General features: G+C 46.8%; 1 protein-coding gene and 1 long non-coding RNA gene across 2 annotated transcripts in view; one reads left to right on the forward strand and one right to left on the reverse strand.

Moving 5' to 3' along the window:
• LOC142748170 (uncharacterized) overlaps nt 1-3734 on the reverse strand; it is a 61486-nt gene extending 57752 nt beyond the window's left edge. The window contains exon 1 of the long non-coding RNA XR_012882168.1: nt 3652-3734. This is a non-coding gene — a long non-coding RNA (uncharacterized LOC142748170). The remainder of the gene's footprint in view (nt 1-3651) is intronic.
• Nucleotides 3735-7778: 4044 nt separating this feature from the next.
• On the forward strand, nt 7779-17653 carry LOC142750471 (ATP-dependent clpX-like chaperone, mitochondrial). Its single transcript, XM_075859474.1, has 6 exons — nt 7779-8034; nt 14712-14800; nt 15067-15219; nt 16667-16966; nt 17084-17154; nt 17376-17653. Exons 1-6 carry the CDS (start codon nt 7779-7781, stop codon nt 17425-17427), a joined length of 921 nt encoding a protein of 306 aa, XP_075715589.1. The 3' UTR covers nt 17428-17653.
• Nucleotides 17654-23453: the final 5800 nt, after the last annotated feature.

Consider the following 23453-nt stretch of genomic DNA (forward strand, 5'->3'; position numbering starts at 1 on the left):
CAATACCCCAGCGTGAACATCTCGAGCAGGTACACAAGTCCTCTCCTCCGGCCCGTATCCTCTCCAATGGACCAGGTACTGGAGGGAGCCCTGGATCATCCTACTGTCCACAATCTTGGCCACCTCGAATTCCACCCCCTTAGGGGTGAGAACGGGAACAGGAGGTTTCCTCGAGGGGGACCAGGACGGGGAGCAGCGTTTAAGGAGGGAGGCATGAAAGACGTCGTGTATGCGAAAGGATGGAGGCAGCTCCAGACGGAAGGATACAGGGTTGAGGACTTCAATGACCTTATAAGGCCCAATAAATCGGGGAGCAAACTTCCTGGACGGGACCTTAAGGCGCAAGTTCCTAGACGACAACCACACCAGATCCCCGACGACAAACCGGGGGTTAGCAGAACGTCTTCTATCAGCCTGAATCTTTTGTACGCTCTGGGACGCCTCTAGGTTCTTCTGAACCTGGGCCCAGACTGTGCACAGTTCCCGATTAACGTCCTCTACCTCGGGATTATTGGAACAACCAGGAGAAACGGAGGAGAACCTTGGATTAAACCCGAAATTACAGAAAAACTGGGAGACCCCTGACGAGTTACTGACCCGGTTATTCAGGGAAAATTCGGCGAGGGGAAGGAATGAGACCCAATCAAATTGACAGTCAGAGATGAAACACCTTAAATATTGTTCCAGGGATTGATTAGTCCTTTCCGTTTGGCCATTAGTTTCGGGATGGAAGGCGGAGGAGAAGGACAGATCAATCTCCAACTTTTTACAAAAAGCTCTCCAAAATAAGGAAACAAATTGTACCCCTCTGTCAGAAACGATATTGACTGGGGCCCCATGGAGACGCAAAATGTGTTTAACAAACAAAGCTAACGTCTTGGCGTTAGGTAGTTTCTTAAGGGGCACAAAGTGGCACATCTTGCTGAAGCGGTCTACTACCACCCACACCACCGACTTGCCCTGAGATGGAGGCAAATCGGTGATAAAATCCATGGAGATATGGGTCCAAGGTCTCTGGGGAATGGGCAAAGAACGCAGTAAGCCCGCAGGTCGGGACCTAGGGGTCTTGGACCTAGCACAAACCTCACAAGCGGCGACGTAAGCCCTAACGTCTTTAGGCAACCCAGGCCACCAATAGTTTCTGGTAATGAGGTGTTTGGTACCCAAGATGCCAGGATGACCAGATAGTGCGGAGTCATGGTTTTCCCTGAGTACCCTTAGCCGGTATTGCAGGGGGACAAACAGCTTGTCCCCAGGGAGGTTCCCGGGAGCTGAACCTTGATCAGCCGCAATGTCAGAGGCTAAATCAGAATCAGTGGCAGAAACGATTATACCAGGGGGTAAAATACAAGCAGGATCCTTCTCAGAAGGAGGATTGGCCATGAAACTACGTGATAGTGCATCAGCCTTAATATTTTTGGACCCAGCCCTATAGGTAACCAAGAAGTTAAATCTGGTAAAGAATAGCGCCCATCGAGCTTGTCTAGGATTAAGCCTCCGGGCAGATTCTAGGAAAACCAGATTCTTGTGGTCAGTAAGGACCGTTACCTGGTGTCTGGCCCCCTCCAGGAAGTGACGCCACCCTGATTGGTGGGAGCCGGTGTCAGTCTAAGAGGTCTGGCCTCAGGTGTCGACTGATTAATCCTGGGAGTATCCACAGACGTAGTGCCTGGCAGATCCTTTACACCTAGGCACTAAGCCTGAATATACCCCCATTAAAGGCCTATTTCGTTTAGCCAATTATCATCATGATTCGCCAGTTTCTGACCAATTATAATGATATTTGGTCAGTGTTAACAAAGGAGAAGATCAATGATAAAAACTTTGCTTATCGTTAATCTCTAATGAGAAAATAAAAGGGTAGTACACCCGGCCATAGTCATAGCGATGCGTACTCTGTACTGAACGTAGCCCGACCTCCAGGGATGACGATGCATCCCATGTGACAGCTGCAGCCAATCAAAGGCTGCAGTGGTCACATGGACTACAGCGTCATCGCAGGAGGCCAGCCTACGCTCAGAGAGAGAGAGGGACTACGGCCGGGAGTATTAGCTTTTTTTAAAATTTATTTCTGCAGTCTTTCCGCCCAAAAAACGACACCAAAATTTGGTGCTGTTTTTCAGGTAAAATTCCCTGCGGTTCTCAGGACGTATACACTGTGTGGTTTTACGTATCCACCCTGTGTGTTCCTACCCTTATAATCTCCCCCACAAATATTATCTCTAATGGCTTATTCAGACGAACGGGAATTACGTCCGTGCAACGCGCGTGATTTTCATGCGCGTTGCACGGACCTATATTAGTCTATGGGGCCGTGCAGACATGTGCGTGATTTTTACTCAGCGTGAGTCCGCTGCGTAAAAGTCACGACATGTCCGTTCTTGGAGCGTTTTTTGCGCATCACGCACCAATTAAAGTCAATGGGTGCGTGAAAACCACGCATGCCACACAGAAGCACTTCAATGCGAACTGCGTGATTCGCGCAACAGCTGTCAAAAGGATGAATGAAAACAGAAATGCACCACGTGCTTTTCTGTTTCCAAACATCCAAATGGAGTGTCATAATGATGGCGGCTGCGCAAAAAGCACACAGCCGCGCATCATACGGGGCTGACACACGCAGCTGTCAAATACATTTTGCGCAGGCAAAACACGGCGTTTTTTGCGTGCGCAAAAGGCACACGCTCGTGTGAATCCAGCCTAAGGGTAAGGCCACACGGAGTGGCCCTGACACGGTCGCAACGCAGCTAACAACCACGCCGGCACCATGTTCAGTGCGGCTGTCAAACAGCCTGTTAATGGGCGCACGTATTCTGGTTACACGCTCATGCGCACTGCCGCTCCATTCATTCTCTATGGGAAGGCCGGAGATAGCCGAGTGCAGTGTTCTGCTTTTTCCGGCGCTCCCATAGTGAATGGATAGGGGGTAAGCTGTTGTAATTTGCAAAATCGTGCGTCCATAAAGGGTGTAATAATTCATGGCCGCACGATTTTTCAGATAACGGGACGGTTTACCCGCGTTAACGTGCGGCCATGAATTAATACACCCTTTATGGCCGGACGATTTTGCAAATTACAACAACTTACCCCCTATTCATTCTCTATGGGAGCGCCGGAAAAAGCCGAACACTGCACTCGGCTATCTCCGGCGCTCCAGTAGAGAATGAATGGAGCGGCAGTGCTAATGTAACCGCAAAAACCTCTTAACAAGGTATTGGACAGCCGCTCCTACATAGTGCCAGCGCGATTGTTGGCCGTGTTGCGACAGTGTGAGGGCCGCTCCGTGTGGCCATACCCTAAAGAATCCTTTCTCCCCATACAGAACGCTAAGTTCCCCTCCCCCATGATTCATAATAAGCTCCTACACCACTAAATAAACTATACAGAAGTCCCCCTCCCCACAAAATACATGTATAAAGAATCCCCCCACACTCCTATAGCATTTAGGGCAATGTCCCCTCACCCTCAAAATCGATCTGTAAAAAATACACACTCAGAGTACCTCTAACCTAGTCTCCCCTCCCCCACAAAATCGATCTTTGAAAAAAAAAAAAACATCCTGTTACACATCACATAAAGCCCCCTCTTTCCTCCTCTCTCACACTGCACATAAATAGACATAGATTAAGCTAAAGCTGCTGCACTTCTTACCTGACTCTGGAGCTCCGTGGAGGAGTCTTCACTGGGGCAGCAGCACAGCAGGAAGGAGCTGGTGAGGTGCTGAGTGTGTGTGACACTGCAGTACAGGCTGTGCCGATTGGTGGAGCAGACAGAAGCACCTGCTGCTGCTCGTCCAATCAGCGCTCACTTCACGCAGCAGTGCAGCGGAAGGAACATTTCTCCTCTCTTCTGCTTGTACCCACTGGCGCCCCCCTTACAGCATGGCGGCCGGCGCCCTGTGCGACACACAACCAATGTACTGTAAGTAGGTAGCCATGTACTGTAAGCAGGTAGCCTTGTACTGTAAGCAGGTAGCCATGTACTGTATTGACCTGTGTGCCTGCCTGCCTATTCCCTCCATCCCAGTTTTATACAGTGTTATTTACTTATAAATTGCTTCTGTATTGAGACATATATCTACATATATATATATATATATATAGTCCAATAAGAGGCAGCACTCCAATTGATAGTGAAAAAATGGCCTTTTTATTAGCCCTTGTGCGACGTTTCGGCTCTTTGCATGGAGCCTTTTTCAAGCATACAGTCAGTGTAAAAACATGTGCAATATATGGAGACCAGACAATTGATCTCATTAACCAGTGATTAACATAAGATTTAAAAATAGACTAAAGTACAGTCATAATATTTCTGATAATATATGTAAGTATGAAAACACGTGACAAAAGGCACATAGTAATCGTCACAACAATAGAGATCACCATGTACATAACAATATAAGTGCTGATTAGTGTACATAACAATAAATGTTCACAGGTGTAAACAATACATAGTAAATTAACCCCTTAGTGACCAGCCCATTTTAGGCCCTAGTGACCAAGCTATTTTATTCGTTTTTCTATAGACGCATTCAAAGAGCTATAACTTTTTTATTTTTTCGTCTACATAGCTGTATGAGGACTTGTTTTTTTTTGCGGGATTAGTTGTACTTTTTAATAGCACCATTTTAGGGTATATATAATTTTTTTATTAACTTTTTTTGGGGGGATTATAAAAAAAACCTGAAATTCCACCATTGTTCTATGCATTTTTAAATTGACGCCGTTCACTGTGCGGCGTAAATAACATGTTACCTTTATTCTATGGGTCGGTATGATTACGGCGATCCCACATATGTAGAGATATTTTATGTTTTACGACTTTTGCACAATAAAAACACTTTTGAACTAAAATGATTTGTTTTTGCATCGTTGCTTTCCAAGAGCCGTAACTTTTTTATTTTTCCATCAATGTAGTGTTTTTTTTTGCTTGTTTTCTGCGGGACGAGACGTAGTTTTGATTGGTACTGTTTTGGGGTGTATGGAACTTATTGATTCATTTTTATTATGACTTTTTTGGGGGGCAATGGAATTTTTTTTTAAATTTCGCCATTGTTTTTTGCGGGTTTTTTTACGGTGTTCACCTTGCGGTTTAAATTACATATTAACTTTATTAATGGAGTCATTACGGTCGCGGCGATACCATATATGTGTACTTTTATTTATTTTTTACACTTTTACTAAGTAAAACCACTTTTTATGGAAAAAAAATGGTTTGATTTATTTTTTTACTGTCATTTTTACTATTAATCTTTATTTCACATTTATTATTTATTTCATTAGTCCCACTAGGGTACTTTACTGTGTGATCTTCAGATCGTTGCTATAATGCTTTGGTATACTTCATATACCAGTGCATTATTGCCTGTCAGTGTAAATCTGCCAGGCAATCTATTAGGACGTGCCTCCGGCGCGTCATAATAGGCATAGGTCCAGGGCAGATATGGGGGCTTTTATCAAGCACCCGGCTGCCATGACACCCCATCGGAGACCCGCGATTGCATTTGCGGGCCGCCAATGGGTGACGGGGAGCTCACTCCCTCTGTAAACAAGTTAAATGCCGCGGTCGCTATTGACGGCGGCATTTCACAGGTTAAACGGCCGCGATCGAAGTAAACTTCGATCGCGGGTGTTGGAGCAGGAGCCCAGCTGTCACCAGACAGCAGAGCCCCGGCTCCTGCCTGCACGGGACACCCGTGCAGGACTTAGACTAGGCTCACGTGAAAAGGCGTCAGCCTAGCCTAAGGCCCCTTAGTGACCAACGTGAAAAGGCGTATTGGTGGTCACTAAGGGGTTAAAAACATTGGCCATGTGTTTACCTTGGGTCCATGTACCGGAGCGCATTTCCGGCGCCTTAAAGAGTGAGCGGCGCTTATCTATGACATATATCAATGGAGCTGGAGCGCTATTCCGCGCATGCACATGACAGCTTTGATGCCGACGGTGGCCATCTTTGTGCAGGAATCACGATTTGTAATAGCTATATTGTATTGAACAGCGCAGACGTAATAGAATATTACTACCTAGTTACAGCTATACAAAATTATTGATAGCTTCCTAGATGATCAAATTTGGAATATGAGACAGCCTAAATAACTAACTATATAAAATGTAAAGTGCTATTCAGCGCATGCGTGTAAGGATTTTGAGGCCAACAGTGGCCATTTTGGTAAAGTAAACTTTAACTCGGACGGAGTGTACTATGACAAACTCAATAGCCCAAGTATGATTGTATAATTATAATAGTTTATATATGAAGAGGATAATCATCTAATTAGTTAGGCCCCATGCACACGACCGTAAAAACTCCCGTAATTACGGGCCCATAGACTTCTATTGGCCACGGGTACCAACCCGTATGCTTACGGGAAGGTGCCCGTGCCGTTGTAAAAGATAGAACATGTCCTATTTCAGGCCGTAATTACGGCACGGGCAGCCCATAGAAGTATATGGGGCTCTCGTAATTACGGGTGACTACGTGTGTGCACCCGTAATTACGGGAGCATTGCTAGGCGACGTCAGTAAATAGTGACTGTCCAGGGTGCTGAAAGAGGAGTTAAACGATTGGCAGGAACTGTTTCAGCACCCTGGACAATTGCTACCGATTACAATATAGATAAAGCTGTAAAAAAAAAAAGACGTTCATACTTACCCAGAACTCCCTTCTTCTTCCTCCAGTCCGGCCTCCTGGGATGACGTTACAGCCCATGTGACCGCTGCAGCCAATCACAGGCCAATCACTGGCTGCATCCGTCACATGGACTTCCGCGTCATCCAGGGAGGTCGGACTGGATGTCAAGAGAGGGACGCGTCACCATGACAACGGCCGGGTAAGTATGAATTTCTTTTACTTTTATTCCGGAAAGGGCTGTCCCTTCTCTCTATCCTGCACTGGGAGAGAGGGGGGCTGCCGATTAGTGCAGTGCAATTTTGCAGCCAAAAACGTGTGACCAAGGACTCGTATTTACGCCAGCATTTACAGGTGGACAAAAATACGGTCGTGTGCATGGGGCCTTAGTGTTAGTGTTTCTTTATAAAGAGATAAAAAAGAGTTAGTATTTCTTTAGAAGGGAACTGGTACAGAAAAAACGCTATTCAAACGCATTGTGTGTATACTGTCAAAAAACAATAGCCCATCGATCTCAAAATTAGACATAAAGGTTCAAAGAATTTGTTTATCAAACAAATCTTTGTAGCCAATAATTGCAGAATATATATTTTTTTTAAAAGCGCATCTGATATTGTTTACAAGATAAAGCATACTAAGGGACATCATTTTACACACCAGGAACGTAGATCCAGGTAAAACACGGTAAGTACTTGATAATTCTTTATCGATGATCTGAAAGAGATAAAAAAATATTGTAGTTTACAAATATAAATAGTTTTACACTGATTCATAGGCACAGTACATATATATATGTTATAAATGATTTGTGTTTTACGTCTCATATGTAACATCACATTATATACAGATAATGATGATGTTGCCTTTTGTATATAGCAGAGGAGAACTTCCTGACTAGTTTTCCTAGAGTGAATTAGATTGGCTGCATGGCCCTTTAAATAACTGCCGCATCTGCGGAAGATGTTACGGAATGTGGTGAAAGTCGGCTCCGCCCCCGCACTTTGTGACATCACTCACATTATATAAGGAGCCGCAGAGCTGACACTTATTTGAGGGTTTTAGTTGTCAGTGGAGACATTTAGTGTTGGTGAGATATTTGGACTTTGTGAGGATTTGTACTGTTGGAAAGAGATTTGGAATTTCTGAACAGGATGAAGAAAGGCGACGAGGAGGAGCTCCCAGATGAGATGTGGAGAAAGATGGTGGAGGAGGCTAAGCCGGCATTCCGGCCATCAAAGTTTGGCAAAGTCTCTTTTTGGGCAAATCTGGAGACTATTCTAGAGGAGGAAGAGGATGAGGAGGAAGCGGATGTAGTGGAGGAGGTTGTATATACTGAGGAGGAGAACATCAGCAGGCCCTTCAGTTGTCATGTGAAGGAGGCCTGGCCAAGCATGGAGTCATTCATAAGTACAAGATGTTGGATTCCAAAATGTCTAAGGAGAAAGATCCGAAGCAACAAAAGCAGAGATGCAGAGAGCCGTCGTCCATCACGGTTCCTTAGAGCCATCTTCTGTTGTAACGTCAAGACATCAGAATAGGCGACCTATAATATCATTAAGATCATGATATCGGAGACCTTATAACATCAAAGGAAAACATTTTAACATCAACATTTACAACATAAGATCTATGATTTCCATTAGAAATATTACCACCAGATTGAATATCCTGATGTAACATCTGCCGGGCTGGAGATTACAGTCAGAATTTTCCAGGATTAAAGGATTTAATTATTAATAATTATTCAGCTTAACAAAAACATTTGAAATAAAATAAAAATTAAAAAATAAATTGATTTTTGTCTCAATATTATTATAATTTATTTATTTTTATTAGGCAGCCTTCAGGTGACCATGGGCTGTACCCACCTACCTATCCACTTTTTTCAAATGCTGCCAGTCTGCGTGGTTAGGGAAGAAAGATATTACCAGCAGAATACAAACATGTTATAAAGAGTATAGAAAAATTAGTTTATAACTTCTTGCTGTCTGGCATACATGTATTTTTGCTTTTAAACTTTATGGCTCTGTATACATCCTTTGCATTTCTCTGAAGTGGAAGTGCCCCCTGTATTATACTGCATAAGGCCCCATGCACATGACCATATTTTTCCACTCCCGTAAATACTGGTGTAAATACGAGTCCTTTGTCACCCGTATTTACGGACCGTGCCCGTAAATACGGGTCCGTAGTCACCCGTATTCCAGGACACATTTTCTCTGCTTTTCTTTACACATAGAGAGAGATACTGCAGCCCCTTCTCTCTATCCAGCACTGATCGCCAGCCTCTTCTCTCTGTCCAGCTTTGATCGGCAGTCTCTTCTCTCTATCAGTGCTGGATAGAGAGAAGGGGCAGAGTTTCTGCAGCGGAACGCAGCGATAGAGAGAAAAAGAAGTTCACACATACCCTGGCCGTTGTCTTGGTGACGCGTCCCTCTTTTGACATCCAGTCCGACCTCCCTGGATGACGTGGCAGTCCATGTGACTGCTGCAGCCTGTGATTGGCTGCAGCGGTCACATGGGATGAAACGTTATCCCAGGAGGCTGGACTGGAGGAAGAAGCAGGGAGTTCTGGGTAAGTATGAACTTTTTTTTGTTGCAGGTTTTTGAAGGAAACATTAGAAATCTATATTGTGTGCGCCACGCATGGTGCTCATTGTCCAGCGGTAGTTACTGTCCAGGGTGCTGAAATAGTTACTTCCGATCAGTGCAGCCCCTTCCCTATATCCAGCACTGATTACTTAACTCTTTCAGCACCCTGGACAGTGACTACCGCTGGACAGTCATTACCATGCGTAACAACGCTCCCGTAATTACGGGTGCACACACGTAGCAACCCGTAAATACGGGAGCCCCATACACTTCAATGGGCCGTAATTATGGCCTGAAATAGGACATGTTCTATATTTTTAAACGGCCCGAGCACATTCCCGTACGCAAACGGGAAGGTACCCGTGGCCAAAAGAAGTCTATGGGACCGTAATTACGGGCGTTTTTACGGTTTTGTACATGGGGCCTTAGGCACTATATAGTAAATCCAAATAGGTTCTCTAAATGAGAGATTACATACCTGTATTATTCCGCTATGATCTGAACACATCCTGCGAGTGCCTGCATACTTAACACTTTCAGGACCAAGCTCCTTTTGGCCTTCAGGACCAGACCTATTTTACCAAATCTGACATGTCATTTTATGTGGTAATAACTCTGGAATGCTTTTGCCTATCCATGCGATTCTGAGATAGTTTTTTCGTGACATATTGTACTTTGTTAGTGGAAAAATATGGTCAATAAATTTATTGCTTATTTGTGAAAAACACCAAAATTTAAAGAAAATTTGCAAAAATAATAATTATTTTTCTAATTTTAAATGTATCTGCTTGTAAAACAGTAACTATTTTGTGTGGTATTAATATTTCACATATTCCATTAAGTCTACTTTATATTTGCATATTTTTTTGGGAAATTATTTTATTTTTCTAGGACGTTACAAGGCTTAGAACTTTAGCAGCAATTTTTTACATTTTCAAGAAATTTTAAAAAAGGCTATTTTTCAAGGACCAGTTCAGTTCTGAAGTGGCTTTGAGGGCCCTATATACTAGATAGACCCCATAAGTTACCCCATTTAAAAACTGCATCCCTCAAAGTATTCAAAAGCGCATTCAGAAAGTTTCTTCACCCTTTAGGCTTTTCACAGGAATTAAAGCAATGTAGAAGGGAAATTTAAATTTTTTTTAAAAAGTTTTTTGCCGAAATTTAGCTGGAATTCATTTTTATTTCTATAACACAGAAGGTTTTAACAGAGAAACGCAACTCAATATTTATTGCCCAGATTCTGCAGTTTTTAGAAATAGCCCACATGTGGCCCTAGTGTGGTAATGAACTGAAACACAGGCCTCAAAAGCAAAGGAGCACCTAGTGGCTTTTGAGGCCTCCTTTTTTTAGACTATATTTTAGGCACCATGTCAGGTTTGAAGAGGTCTTGTACCAAACAAGTGGAAATTCTCCAAAAGTGACACTGTTTTGGAAACTACACACCTCAAGGAATTTATCTAGGGGTATAGTTAGCATCTTGACCCCACAGGTCTTTTGCTATATTTATTGGAGTTTGTCTGTGAAAATGAAAATCCTACTTTTTTTTTCTGAAAATATATACATTTTGTTTTCATTTATAAAAGGAATAAATAATAAACACCCCAAAACTTGTAAAGCTATTTCTCCCGATTGCGGCAATACCCCATATGTGGTAATAAACTGCTGTTTGGACCCACGGCAGAGCTCCAAAGGGAAGGAGTGCCGTTTGGATTTTGGAGCACAGATTTTGCTGGAATGGTTTTCAGTGCCATGTCGCATTTGCAACGCCCTGAAGGGACCTAAACAGTGAAAACCCCGCAAAAGTGACCCCATTTGGAAAACTACAACCCTTAAGGAATCTATCTAGGGGTATAGTGATATATTGATAGGTAAATTTAGACCCCACAGGTCTTTTGCAGAATTTATTAGAATTAGGCCATGAAAATGAATATCAATCAACATTTTTTCCACCAAAATTTTGAATTTTTTCATTTTCACAAAGGATAAAGGAGAAAAAGCACCCCAACATTTGTAAAGCAATTTCTTCCAAGTGCGGCAATACCCCACATGGTCATAAATGTTTTTTCATTAGAAATTTATTAACCCTTTCAGGACTGATCCATTTTTTTGCTTTTTCATTTTAGTTTTTCCAAGAGCCATAATTTTTTATTTTTTTTCAGTCAGTAGGGTGGTGTGAGGGCTTATTTTTTTGCGGGAGAAGTTGTAGTTTCTAGTGACACCATTTAAAGTACCATTTAATGTACTGGGAAACGGAAAATAAAAATCTTTGCAGGCTGAAATTGGAAAAAAATGTGATTCCTCAATTGTTTTTTGGGTTTCGTTATTACGTCTTTCACCGTGCGTTGTTTGTTTTATATTTTACTACTTTTACAAAGTAAAAACTATTTGTTAAAAAAAAATAGTTTTGTTTCACCACATTCCGAGTGCCATTATTTATTTATTTTTTTGGTTCGATTGATTTGTGTCAGTGCTTCTTTTTTGCGGGACGAGCTGAAGTTTTAGTTGGTACATACAAATTTTTGATTTTAAAAAAAATGTAAACTGCGTTTTTGTCGTTTTAGATTCTTTCTTTTTTATGGCGTTCACTGTGCCAGTTAAATAATGTTATATTGTAATAGTTCGGACTTTTACAGATGCAGCGATACCAATTTTTTTATTTTTTTTACATTACTTTAGAGGAAAAATGTGTAAGGGTTTTCGTTGTTTTTTTGGATATTAAATATATTATATATTTTTTTTCACTAATAATAAATATTTTTTTTTACACATTTTATTAGTCATTAGATCTCTGGTACGATACACTGCAATACTAATGTATTGCAGTATAATGTCAATTTTACAGTCTCCTGTAACAGCGCAATCGCTGTTCCTGTCCGTTAGTCCTGGGTGTCAGCTGTAATACACAGCTGACACCTGCAGCATATGGAGTGGGCTCAGCGCCTGAGCCCGCTCCATATATAAACCCCCGCACCACGACATGCTATTAAGTTGTGGTGCGTGAAGGGGTTAATGCGCAGCGGATAGTGCAAAGAGAAAATTAAAATTTTCCACTGATCTGCCATTAGCCAGTTTGTGCCACTGAGGACAAATACCTCATACAATGTTGAGCTGGTTCTCCCGGATATAAAATGTCATATATGTGGACATAAGCTGGTGTTTGGGCACGCTGTCGGGCTCAGAAGCGAAAGGAGCGCCATTTGGCTTTTGGAGCGCAAATTTTGCTTGGTAATAGTTCTGTTTGGGGTTTTAGTGGCATTTCAGTTTATAATGTTGGAGCATATGTAGGCTGTGCGGAGTACATCAGGGCATAATAAGAGGGTTTAATTATGCAGTAAATAATTCATAGATATGTGGCCAGTGTCGCACTGATAAATGGTGCCCAATCTTATCCGATTTTGGAACGCTCTGCGCAATTTCTGTCGCTATATTCTGAGGGCCAGAACTTTTTTATTTTTTCTCCACCGGAGCTGTGTGAGGGCTTATTTGTTGTTACAATCTGTAGTTTTCATTGGTACAAATTTAGGGTACATGTGATTTTTATTTTTTTTTCATCGCTTTTTATTCTATTTATTTTTTTGTGGCAACCTAGGTGACAAATAAAAAACAATTCTGACAATGTTTTTTGTCTTTTTTTTTTTCCGTGTTCACCATGCGCTATAAATGACATTTTACGTTATTCCTCCCCCCTTTTTCTGTAATTTTGGGTTTAATCCACGGTTCTCCTCCGTTTCACCTGGTAGTTCCAACAATCCCGAGGTAGAGGTCGTTCATCGGGAACTGTGCACAGTCTGGGCCCAGGTTCAGAAGAACCTAGAGGCGTCCCAGAGCATACAAAAAACTCAGGCAGATAGAAGACGTTCTGCTAACCCCTTGTTTATGGTCGGGGATCTGGTGTGGCTATCGTCAAAAAATTTGCGCCTTAAAGTTCCGTCCAAGAAGTTTGCTCCCCGGTTTATAGGGCCGTACAAGGTCAATCCTGTCTCCTTCCGACTGGAGTTGCCCCCATCTTTTCGAGTACACGACGTGTTTCATGCCTCCCTCCTTAAACGCTGCTCCCCGTCCTTGGCTCCCTCGAGGAAACCTCCGGTCCCTGTTCTCACCCCTGAGGGGGTAGAATTCGAGGTGGCCAAGATTGTGGACAGCAAAATGGTCCATTGCTCCCTCCAGTACCTGGTCCATTGGAGAGGATACGGGCCTGAGGAGAGGACTTGGGTACCCGCCCGGGATGTTCACGCTGGGGTATTGGTCAGGAGGTTCCACCTTCTTTTCCCCAATAAACCAGGTCCACCTAGAAAGGGTCCGGTGGCCCCTCATAAAAGGGGGGGTACTGTAAAGGATCTGCCAGGCACAGCTTCTGTGTCAACGCCCATAGGTAATCAGTCTGCACCTGCTTCTATGTCTGTGAGATTGATTCCATCTTCCACCACTCAGGATGGCAGACTTAGGAGTGGGAGAGCCTATCACAGCCTGGCCAGACGGAGCTAGCTCCCGCCCTCTGTCTATTTATACCTGCCTTTCCTGTTCCTCCTTGCTTGTGATTCTTCTCTGTTGGTTTCCTGGCCCTGCTGCAGCTTCTAGAACTACTTATCCTCTGCTTGTGATTGACCTTGGCTTTTCTGACCACTCTTCTGCTCTGCGTATTTGTACCTCGCTCATCTCCTGGTTTGACTCGGCTCGTTCACCTCGCTTGTTGCTCACGGTGTTCCGTGGGCAACTTCCCCATTTTCCTTGCTTCTTTGTACCCTTGTCTGTTTGTCTGTCGTGCACCTAATGAGTGTAGGGACTGTCGCCCAGTTGTACCCCGTCGCCTAGGGCGGGTCGTTGCAAGTAGGCAGGAACTGGGTGGCGGGTAGATTAGGGCTCACTTGTCTGTTTCCCTATCCCCATCATTACACATATGCTATAAATGTGTGATAGGTGCTGGGTTAAGCTCTGGACCCGCACAAATGTGGTGAACGGGGGTTCCCTGGTCCCCGTTCCACTTGGTGAGGTGGCCGCTGGCCACCGATTCCAGGGGGAGGCGGTAACGCATGCTCGCGCCTCTCTTAATTCTGTTCTATTGGAGTTACATTAACAGCCGAGCAGCGCTTGGATGGGGAGCTCTACCTATCCCATATATTTTATTTATGGATATTCTCTGTGTATAGTGTCCTTCTCATTTTATAAATTCATCTGACTTTCCATGTACTCAGCTCCTCTGTGTTCTTCTCTATTCACAATTTCATTGCGGTTTCTGTTACAAACGTAAACTGTGACGCAGTGCCGGATCTGTCGCATGGAGGATATCACCTGCATCTGACAGACCCCATTGATTTATGTCGGGTTTCTTCGTGGTGCATTGCTTTTCTTCCTATGAAATCTGATGGAAATTGTGAGTTTGGCCTCCAACAGAGCCTCTGACGCAGATGTGTACAAAGCCTCAGTGAAAAAAAAAAAAAATTACGTTTAAATGGCATCTAAATAGAGGATAATAATTTATTTTACTTCAGGCATTGTATTCTTGGATGAAGTTGACAAGATTGGCAGTGTCCCTGGCATACATCAGCTGAGGGATGTGGGCGGAGAAGGCGTGCAGCAGGTATGGCTGATTTGTAGCCTTTTTTGATTATGTGCATGTAGGTAATAAATAAAACACTTTTTAACTTCTCCTGCTCTGTAGAAGTCTATAGTTCTGTATAGCTTTGTCATATTTATATAATATTACTGTTTCCAGGACATATAGAAATGTATTTATTTTTGCTGTGTTGGTGCATCTATTATTATTCTTCCTATTATTCTTATTATTCTTCGGCCAGTAGACTTGATCATATATAAATCTAAAAACCTGCGGTAACTCATTTTTAGGGTTTGCTGAAGCTTCTTGAAGGTACTATTGTTAATGTCCCAGAGAAAAACTCAAGTGAAACCGTTCAAGTTGACACGACAAACATCCTGTTTGTATCATCTGGAGCTTTCAATGGCCTGGACAGGATCATCAGTAGGAGGAAGAATGAAAAGGTTTGATTTTAAATCCTTAAAAAGATTTCCCAATTTTGCACATTCATGACATACCCACTAATAGTTTAGGTGGGACCCCACCTATCAGACGTTTGACATATCCCCTGAAAATGGCCCATTTTACTTTCTGATTCCCTCTGCACACAACAGGACGACATAAACAGCAGATATGCAGCTCTGTTCTAAGTGTACGCAGTCCCTGACTGTTCAGATTAGGGTATGTTCACACGGCGGGGGTCCGTAACGGCTGAAATTACGGGGATGTTTCAGCCTGAAAACATCCCCGTAATTTCAGCCGTACCGGCATGTGCAGGCGCTTGAACGCCGCGTCAATTACGGCCGTAATTAGCGCTGCTATTCATTGGAGTCAATGAATAGCGGCTCCAATTACGGCCAAAGAAGTGACAGGTCACTTCTTCTACGCGGGCGTCTATTTACGCGCCGTCATTTGACAGCGGCGCGTAAATATACGCCTCGTGTGAACAGACAAACGTCTGCCCATTGCTTTCAATGGGCAGATGTTTGTCAGCGCTATTGAGGCGCTATTTTCAGACGTAATTCGGGGCAAAAACGCCCGAATTACGTCCGTAAATAGGCCGTGTGAACATACCCTTACTTTCCTGTGTTTGTGCCCTCTACTAGTTAAGATGTTTAAGTGTCACATATACATTGGATATTTTTAGGCTCTCTCCTGCCTGACACGGTGATTTAGATATGCACTTGTATTTACTTGAACTGTTCTAGGAAGAACTTGAGTATTTCATTTATCAAATTGTTGGGGGTGCTATATAATGCCGATATGGTCCACAATACTCCTTCTCATAACTTCTTGCACCTTATGGGCCTACTCCCCTCTTTAATGCACCCTGGCCTTTGTGCTCCTGATAGCAAAGAAATCTTCATTTTCCAGAGCATATCCATGTAAATGACTATTTAACCCTGAAGTGTGTGGCATGGACACAGAAGATGTAATATACAGCCGACATCCTACTGCAACAGCCAAATTTAGAGAGCACTCCAATCTTGGCCCTTTAACCCCTTAGATGCGTCATGAGTTTCCCCTCTATATGACGTACATAAGCCCTAATTTCTTAGACAGACAACCCCTTTATTTACAAGTATTTATATATAAAACATGCTGCTTGAGCTACATAATATAAATTATCCTAAACCTCTGAATTTGGGTATCAATATAATGTGCATAGTTTCAAAACGTATGAAGTAGTCCGATCACCCAGGTGTAGGTAATGGTGCACGGACGGCATGCAAAACAACATGTATCGACGCAGGTAGCGTAATATAGTGTGCATAAACCAGAGGACTGACTGGTAAAAGCTCTGACCAGTAGTAGATGTGCATGTGCTATTAATAGCTTTGTAGAAGGTAAACTTTAATTATTTTATTCCTCTCTTTCATGTTTTCATTTTGTATTCCCTCTGCTCTTCAGTATTTGGGATTTGGCATAGCCTCTAATATGGGGAAAGGTCGTCGAGTTGCTGCAGCAGCAGATCTAGCAAATTCCAGTGCGGAGTCTAACGCTGTACAAGACATTGAAGAGAAGGACCGGCTGCTGCGTCACGTGGAAGCAAGGGACCTCATTGAGTTTGGCATGATCCCAGAGTTCGTGGGACGTCTACCTGTAGTGGTGCCCCTTCACAGCCTTGATGAACAGACTCTTGTACGCATCCTCACAGAGCCACGTAATGCTGTTGTGCCACAATACCAGGCTCTGTTCAGCATGGATAAGGTTTGATTTGAATAGCTTTTTATATAAGTTGAGGTGTTTTTTGTTTTTTTTTCTTCAGCTGTCTGACTACATTGTACTCATTTATTGTGTTTCTGTGTGAATTAAACGTCACTGAAGGTGCTCTGCGGGCCATTGCTAGACTGGCTCTTGAACGAAAAACTGGTGCTAGAGGCCTCCGCTCAATCATGGTAAGTCCACATTCTTTCCTATCGCTGGAGCTATTGTATTTTCTTCTGTGGAAAATGTAGAGCAACGTACATCATACCATGCAGCAGCTTAGTATTGTTGGGTGACGGAGGCCTGCCAGTTGGACAGCCATTACCTTATATAATATAATTTTGTTATTTTTTGAAATCCTAAATGTAAATGGGTTTGCCATTGATGGGGTTTTTTTTTTTTCTTCTTTAAGGAAAAGCTGCTTCTTGAGCCCATGTTTGAAGTTCCAAACTCTAAACAGATAAAAACAAGGACATTTATACAAAAACACCGAAAAAGGCCATACTTACAAATGGACACAGCCAGGTCAGAAACGCAGATGAAGGCGAGTGAGCAGGTGCTTTAAATAATGTGTGTGCGTAGCAGAGCTGGGTGTGTGTGCGTGCCTGTGCATAGCAGAGCTGTGTTTGTGCCCTTGCACAAAACAGATGTGTGTGTGTAACCTCGCACAGAGGAGCTGTGTGTGTATGTGCCCTCGCGCAGCAGAGTTCTGGGTGTACCCTAGCGCAGCACAGCTGTGTGAGTATGCCCTCACGTAGCACAGCTGTGTGTATGTAAACTTGCGGAGCAGAGCTGTGTGTGTGCCCTCGGGCAGCAGAGCTGTCTGTGTGCGTAGTAGAGCAGTGTGTGTGTGCGCGCGTCTGTATGTAGCAGAGCTGTGTGTGTGCCCTCGCGCAGCACAGCTGTGTGTGTGTAATCTCGCGCAGCAGAGCTGTGTGTGTACCCTCGTGCAGCAGAGCTGTGTGTGTGGGTATGTGCCCTCACACAGCAGAGCTGTGTGTGTGCCCTTGTGCAATAGTGCTATATGTGTGCGCTTGCGCAGTAGGGATGTGTGTGTGCGCACGCACAGCAAAGCTGTATGTGCGCTCACGCAGCAGAGCTCTGTGTGTGCTCGTACAGCAGAGCCGTGTGTGTGCGCGCTCGCACAGCAGAGCTGTGTGTGTGTAAACTCGTGCAGTACAGTTGTGTGTGTGTAACCTCGCGCAGGAGAGCTGTATGTGTGCCCTCGCGCAGCAGAGCTGTGTGTGTGTGCCCTCGCACATCACAACTGTGTGTGTTTAACCTTGCGCAGCAGAGCTGTGTGTGTGTGCCCTCGCGCAGCAGAGCTGTGTGTGTGAGCACATTTTAACGTAGCAGAGCTGTTTGTGTGCCATCGCGCAGCAGGCTGTGTGTGTGCGCTCGTGCAGTAGAGGGTTTGTGTGCGCTTGCGCAGCAGAGCTGTGTGTGTCCTCGCGCAGTAGAGCTGTGTGTGTGCCCTTGCGCAGCAGAGCTGTGTGTTCCCTCGTGCAGCAGAGCTGTGTGTGTGCTCACACAGCAGAGCTGTGTGTGTGTTCTTGCGCAGTATAGCTGTGTGTGTGCGCTTGCGCAGCAGAGGGTTTGTGTGCGCTTGCGCAGGAGAGCTGTGGTTATGTGCCCTCGCGTAGCAGAGCTGTTTGTGCCCTCGCGCAGCACAGCTGTATGTGTAACCTCGCGCAGCAGAGCTGTGTGTGTCCTTGTGCAGCAGAGCTGTGTGTGCCATCGCGCAGCAGAGCTGTGTGTGCCCTCGTGCCTAGTGCTGTGTGTGCGCTCGCGCAGCAGAGCTGTGTGTGTGTGCTCACAGAGTATAGCAGTGGGTGTGCGCTTGCGCAGCAGAGCTGTGTGTGTGTGTGCCCTCGCGTAGCAGAGCTGTGTGTGTGCCTTAGCGCAGCAAAGCAGCAGAGGTGCGCAGCAGAGCTGTGTGCGTAAGACCTCAGGCAGCAGAGCTGAGTGTGTGTGTGTCCTCGCGCAGCAGAGCTGTGTATGTGTGTGCCCTCGCGCATCAAAGCTGTGTGTGTGCGTAGCAGAGCTGGGTGTGTGTGCGTGTCTGTGCATAGTAGAGCTGTGTTTGTGCCCTTGCACAAAACAGATGTGTGTGTGTAACCTCGCACAGTGGAGCTGTGTGTGTATGTGCCCTCGTGCAGCAGAGTTCTGGGTGTACCCTAGCGCAGCACAGCTGTGTGAATATGCCCTCACGTAGCACAGCTGTGTGTATGTAAACTTGCGGAGCAGAGCTGTGTGTGTGCCCTCGGGCAGCAGAGCTGTCTGTGTGCGTAGTAGAGCAGTGTGTGTGTGCGCGCGTCTGTGCGTAGCAGAGCTGTGTGTGTGCCCTCGCGCAGCACAGCTGTGTGTGTGTAACCTCGCGCAGCAGAGCTGTGTGTGTGTGCCATCGTGCAGCAGAGCTGTGTGTGTCCTCGTGCTGTATGTGTGCGCTTGCGCAGCAGAGCTGTTTCTACGCTCACGCAGTAGAGCTGTGTGTGCGCTCGTGCAGCAGGGATGTGTGTGTGCGCACGCACAGCAGAGCTGTGTGTGTGCGCTCACGCAGCAGAGCTGTGTGTGTGCTCGCACAGCAGAGCCGTGTGTGTGCGCTCGCACAGCAGAGCTGTGTGTGTAAACTCATGCAGCACAGTTGTGTGTGTGTAACCTCGCGCAGCAGAGCTGTGTGTGTGCACTCGCGCAGCAGAGCTGTGTGTATGCCCTCGCGCAGCAGAGCTGTGTGCGTGCCCTCGCGCAACAGAGCTGTGTGCGTGCCCTCGCGCAGCAGAGCTATGTGTGTGCCCTCGCGCAGCAGAGCTGTGTGTGTGTGCCCTCACGCAGCAGAGATGTGTGTGTGTGTGCCCTCACGCAGCAGAGCTGTGTGTGTGTGCCCTCGCGCAGCAGAGCTGTGTGTGTGCCTTCGCGCAGCAAAGCTGTGTGTGTGCCCTCGCGCAGCAAAGCTGTGTGTGTGTAACCTCGCGCAGCACAGCTGTGTGTATATGTGCCCTCAAGCAGCAGAGCTGTGTGTGCCCTCGCGCAGCAAGGCTGTGTGTGTGTGCGCTCTCTCGCAGCAAAGCTGTGTGTGTGCCCTCGCGCAGTAGTGATGTGTTTGTGCTCTCGCGCAGCAGAGCTGTGTGTGCCCTCGTGCAGCAGATCTGTGTGTGTGTGCCCTGGCGCAACAGAGCTGTGTGTGTGTGCTCTTACGCAGCAAAGCTGTGTGTGTGCCTTTGCGCAGCACAGCTGTGTGTGTGCGTAGCAGAGCTGGGTGTATGTGCGCATCTGTGCGTAGCAGAGCTGTGTGTGCCCTCGTGCAGCACAGCTGTGTGTGTGTAACCTTGAGCAACAGAGCTGTGTGTGTGCCCTCGTGCAGTAGAGCAGTGTGTGTGCGCTCGTGCAGTAGAGCAGTGTGTGTGCGCTCGTGCAACAGGGCTGTGTGTGCACTCGCGCAACAGAGCTGGGTGTGTGCGCATTTATGCAAAGCAGAGCTTTTTGTCTGCCCTCACGCAATAGAGCTGTTTGTGTGTTGGTATGTGCCCTCGTGCAGCATCGCTCTGTGTGTGCCCTTGTGCAGCAGAGCTGTGTGTTTGCGCTAGAGCAGCAGAGCTAAGTGTATATGCCCTCGCGCAACACAACGCTGTGTGTCAATAACCTCGCACAGCACAGCTGTGTGTTTTCCCTCGTGCAGCAGAGCTGTCTGTGTGTGCCCTCGCACAGCAGAGCTGTGTGTGCCCTTGTGCAGCAGAGCTGTGTGTGTGTACCCTTGCGCAACAGAGCTGTGTGTGTAACCTTGCGCAGCAGAGCTGTGTGTGCGCTCATGCAGCAGAGATGTGTGTGTGCGCTTGCGCAGCAGAGCTGTGTGTGTGTGCTCACGCAACAGAGCTGTGTGTGTGCTCGCACAGCAGAGCTGTGTGTGTGTGCTCGCGCAGCAGCGCTATGTGTGTGCGCTCGCGCAGCAGAGCTGTGTGTGTGCTCGCGCAGCAGAGCTGTGTGTGTGCGCTCGTGCAGCAGAACTGTATGTGTATAAACTCGTGCAGCACAGTTGTGTGTGTGAAACCTCAAGCAGCAGAGCTGTGTGTGTGTTTGTGCCCTTGTGCAACAGAACTGTGTGTGTGCCCTCGGGCAGCAGAGCTGTCTGTGTGTAGTAGAGCAGTGTGTGTGTGCGCGTCTGTGCGTAGAAGCGCTGTGTGTGTGCGTTAGCGCAGCAGAGATGTGTGTGTGTGCGCTCGCGCAGAAGAGCTGTGTGTGTGCGCTCACGCAGCAGAGCTGTGTGTGTGCTCGCACAGCAGAGCTATGTGTGTGTGTGTGCGCTCGCACAACAGAGCTGTGTGTGTTTAAACTCGTGCAGCACAGTTGTGTGTGTGTGTAACCTCGCACAGCAGAGCTGTGTGTGTGTGTACCCTCGCGCAACAGAGCTGTGTGTGTAACCTCGCGCAGCAGAGCTGTGTGTACCCTCGTGCAATAGAGCTGTATGTGTGTGCGCTCGCGCAGCAGAGCTGTGTGTGTGTGCTCGCGCAGCAGAGCTGTGTGTGTGCGCTCATGCAGCAGAACTGTATGTGTATAAACTCGTGTAGCACAGTTGTGTGTGTGTGAAACCTCAAGCAGCAGAGCTGTGTGTGTGTTTGTGCCCTCGCGCAACAGAACTGTGTGTGTGCCTTCGGGCAGCAGAGCTGTCTGTGTGCGTAGTAGAGCAGTGTGTGTGTGCGCGTCTGTGCTTAGCAGTGCTGTGTGTGTTCGCTAGCGTAGCAGAGATGTGTGTGTGTGCGCTCGCGCAGAAGAGCTGTGTGTGTGCGCCCTCGCGCAGTAGAGCTGTGTGTGTAACCTCGCGCAGTAGAGCTGTGTGTGTGCCATCGCGCAGCAAAGCTGTGTGTGCGCTAACGCAGTAGAGCTGTGTGTGCCCTCGTGCAGCAGAGCAGTGTGTGTGCTATCGCGCAGCAGAGCTCAGAGTGTGTGACCTCGCGCAGCACAGTTGTTTGTGCCCTCGTTTGTGCAGAGCTGTGTGTGCGCTCACGCAGCATAGCTGTGTGTGTGCACTTGGGCAGCAGAGCTGTGTGTGTGTGTGTGTGCCCTCGCGCAGCAGTGATGTGTGTGTGTGCCCTCTAACAGAAGAGATGTGTGCCCTCGCGCAGCAGAGCTCTGTATGTCTGCCATCGCGCAGCAGATCTGTGTGTATGTGCCCTTGTGCAGCAGAGCTGTGTGTGCGCTCGCGCAGCAGAACTGTATGTGTATAAACTCGTGCAGCACAGTTGTGTGTGTGTGTGTGAAACCTCAAGCAGCAGAGCTGTGTGTGTGTGTTTGTGCCCTCGCGCATGAGAGCTGTGTGTGTAACCTCACGCAGCAGAGCTGTGTCTTCCCTCGCGCAGCAGGGGCTGTGTGTGTGTGTTGCCTTGCTCAGCAGAGCTGTGTGTGCCCTCGCGCAGCACAGCTCTGTGTGTGTAACCTCGCGCAGCACAGCTGTGTGTGTATGTGCCCTCAAGCAGCAGAGCTGTGTGTGCCCTCGCGCAGCAAGGCTGTGTGTGTGTGCCCTCGCGCAGCAAGGCTGTGTGTGTGTGCTCTCTCGCAGCAAAGCTGTGAGTGTGCCCTCGCGCAGCAGAGCTGTGTGTGCCCTTGCGCGGTAGAGCTGTGTGTGAGCCGTCACGCAGCAGAGCTGTGTATGTGCTCGCGCAGCAGAGCTATGTGTGTGTGCGCTCGTGAAGCAGAGCTGTGTGTGTGTGCGCTCACGCAGCAGAGCAGTGTGTGTGCTCGCACAGCAGAGCTGTGTGTGTGTGCCCTCGCGCAGTAGAGCTGTGTGTGTAACGTCGCGCAGTAGAACTGTGTGTGTGTGTGTGTGTGTGTGCCCTCGCGCAGCAGTGATGTGTGTGTGTGCCCTCTAACAGCAGAGATGTGTGCCCTAGCGCAGCAGAGCTCTGTGTGTCTGCCATCGCGCAGCAGAACTGTGTGTATGTGCCCTTGTACAGCAGAGCTGTGTGTGTGATCGCGCACCAGAGCTGTGTGTGTGCGCTCGCGCAGCAGAACTGTATGTGTATAAACTCGTGCAGCACAGTTGTGTGTGTGTGAAACCTCAAGCAGCAGAGCTGTGTGTGTGTTTGTGCCCTCGCGCATCAGAGCTGTGTGTGTAACCTCACGCAGCAGAGCTGTGTCTGCCCTCGCGCAGCAGAGCTGTGTGTGTGTGTGTTTCCTTGCTCAGCAGAGCTGTGTGTGTGTGCCCTCGCGCAGCACAGCTCTGTGTGTGTAACCTCGCGCAGCGAAGCTGTGTGTGTATGTGCCCTCAAGCAGCAGAGCTGGGTGTGTGCGCTAACGCAGTAGAGCTGTGTGTGTGTGCCCTCGCGCAGCAGAGCTGTGAGTGTGTGACCTCACACAGCACACTTCTTTGTGTGTGCCCTCGCGCAGCACAGATGTGTGTGTGCGCTCGCGCAGCATAGCTGTGTGTGTGCACTTGCGCAGCAGAGCTGTGTGTGTGTGTGTGCCCTCGAGCAGCAGTGATGTGTGTGCCCTCTAGCAG

Source organism: Rhinoderma darwinii, chromosome 3 (assembly GCF_050947455.1).
Source record: "Rhinoderma darwinii isolate aRhiDar2 chromosome 3, aRhiDar2.hap1, whole genome shotgun sequence".
NCBI classification, from domain to species: domain Eukaryota; kingdom Metazoa; phylum Chordata; class Amphibia; order Anura; family Rhinodermatidae; genus Rhinoderma; species Rhinoderma darwinii.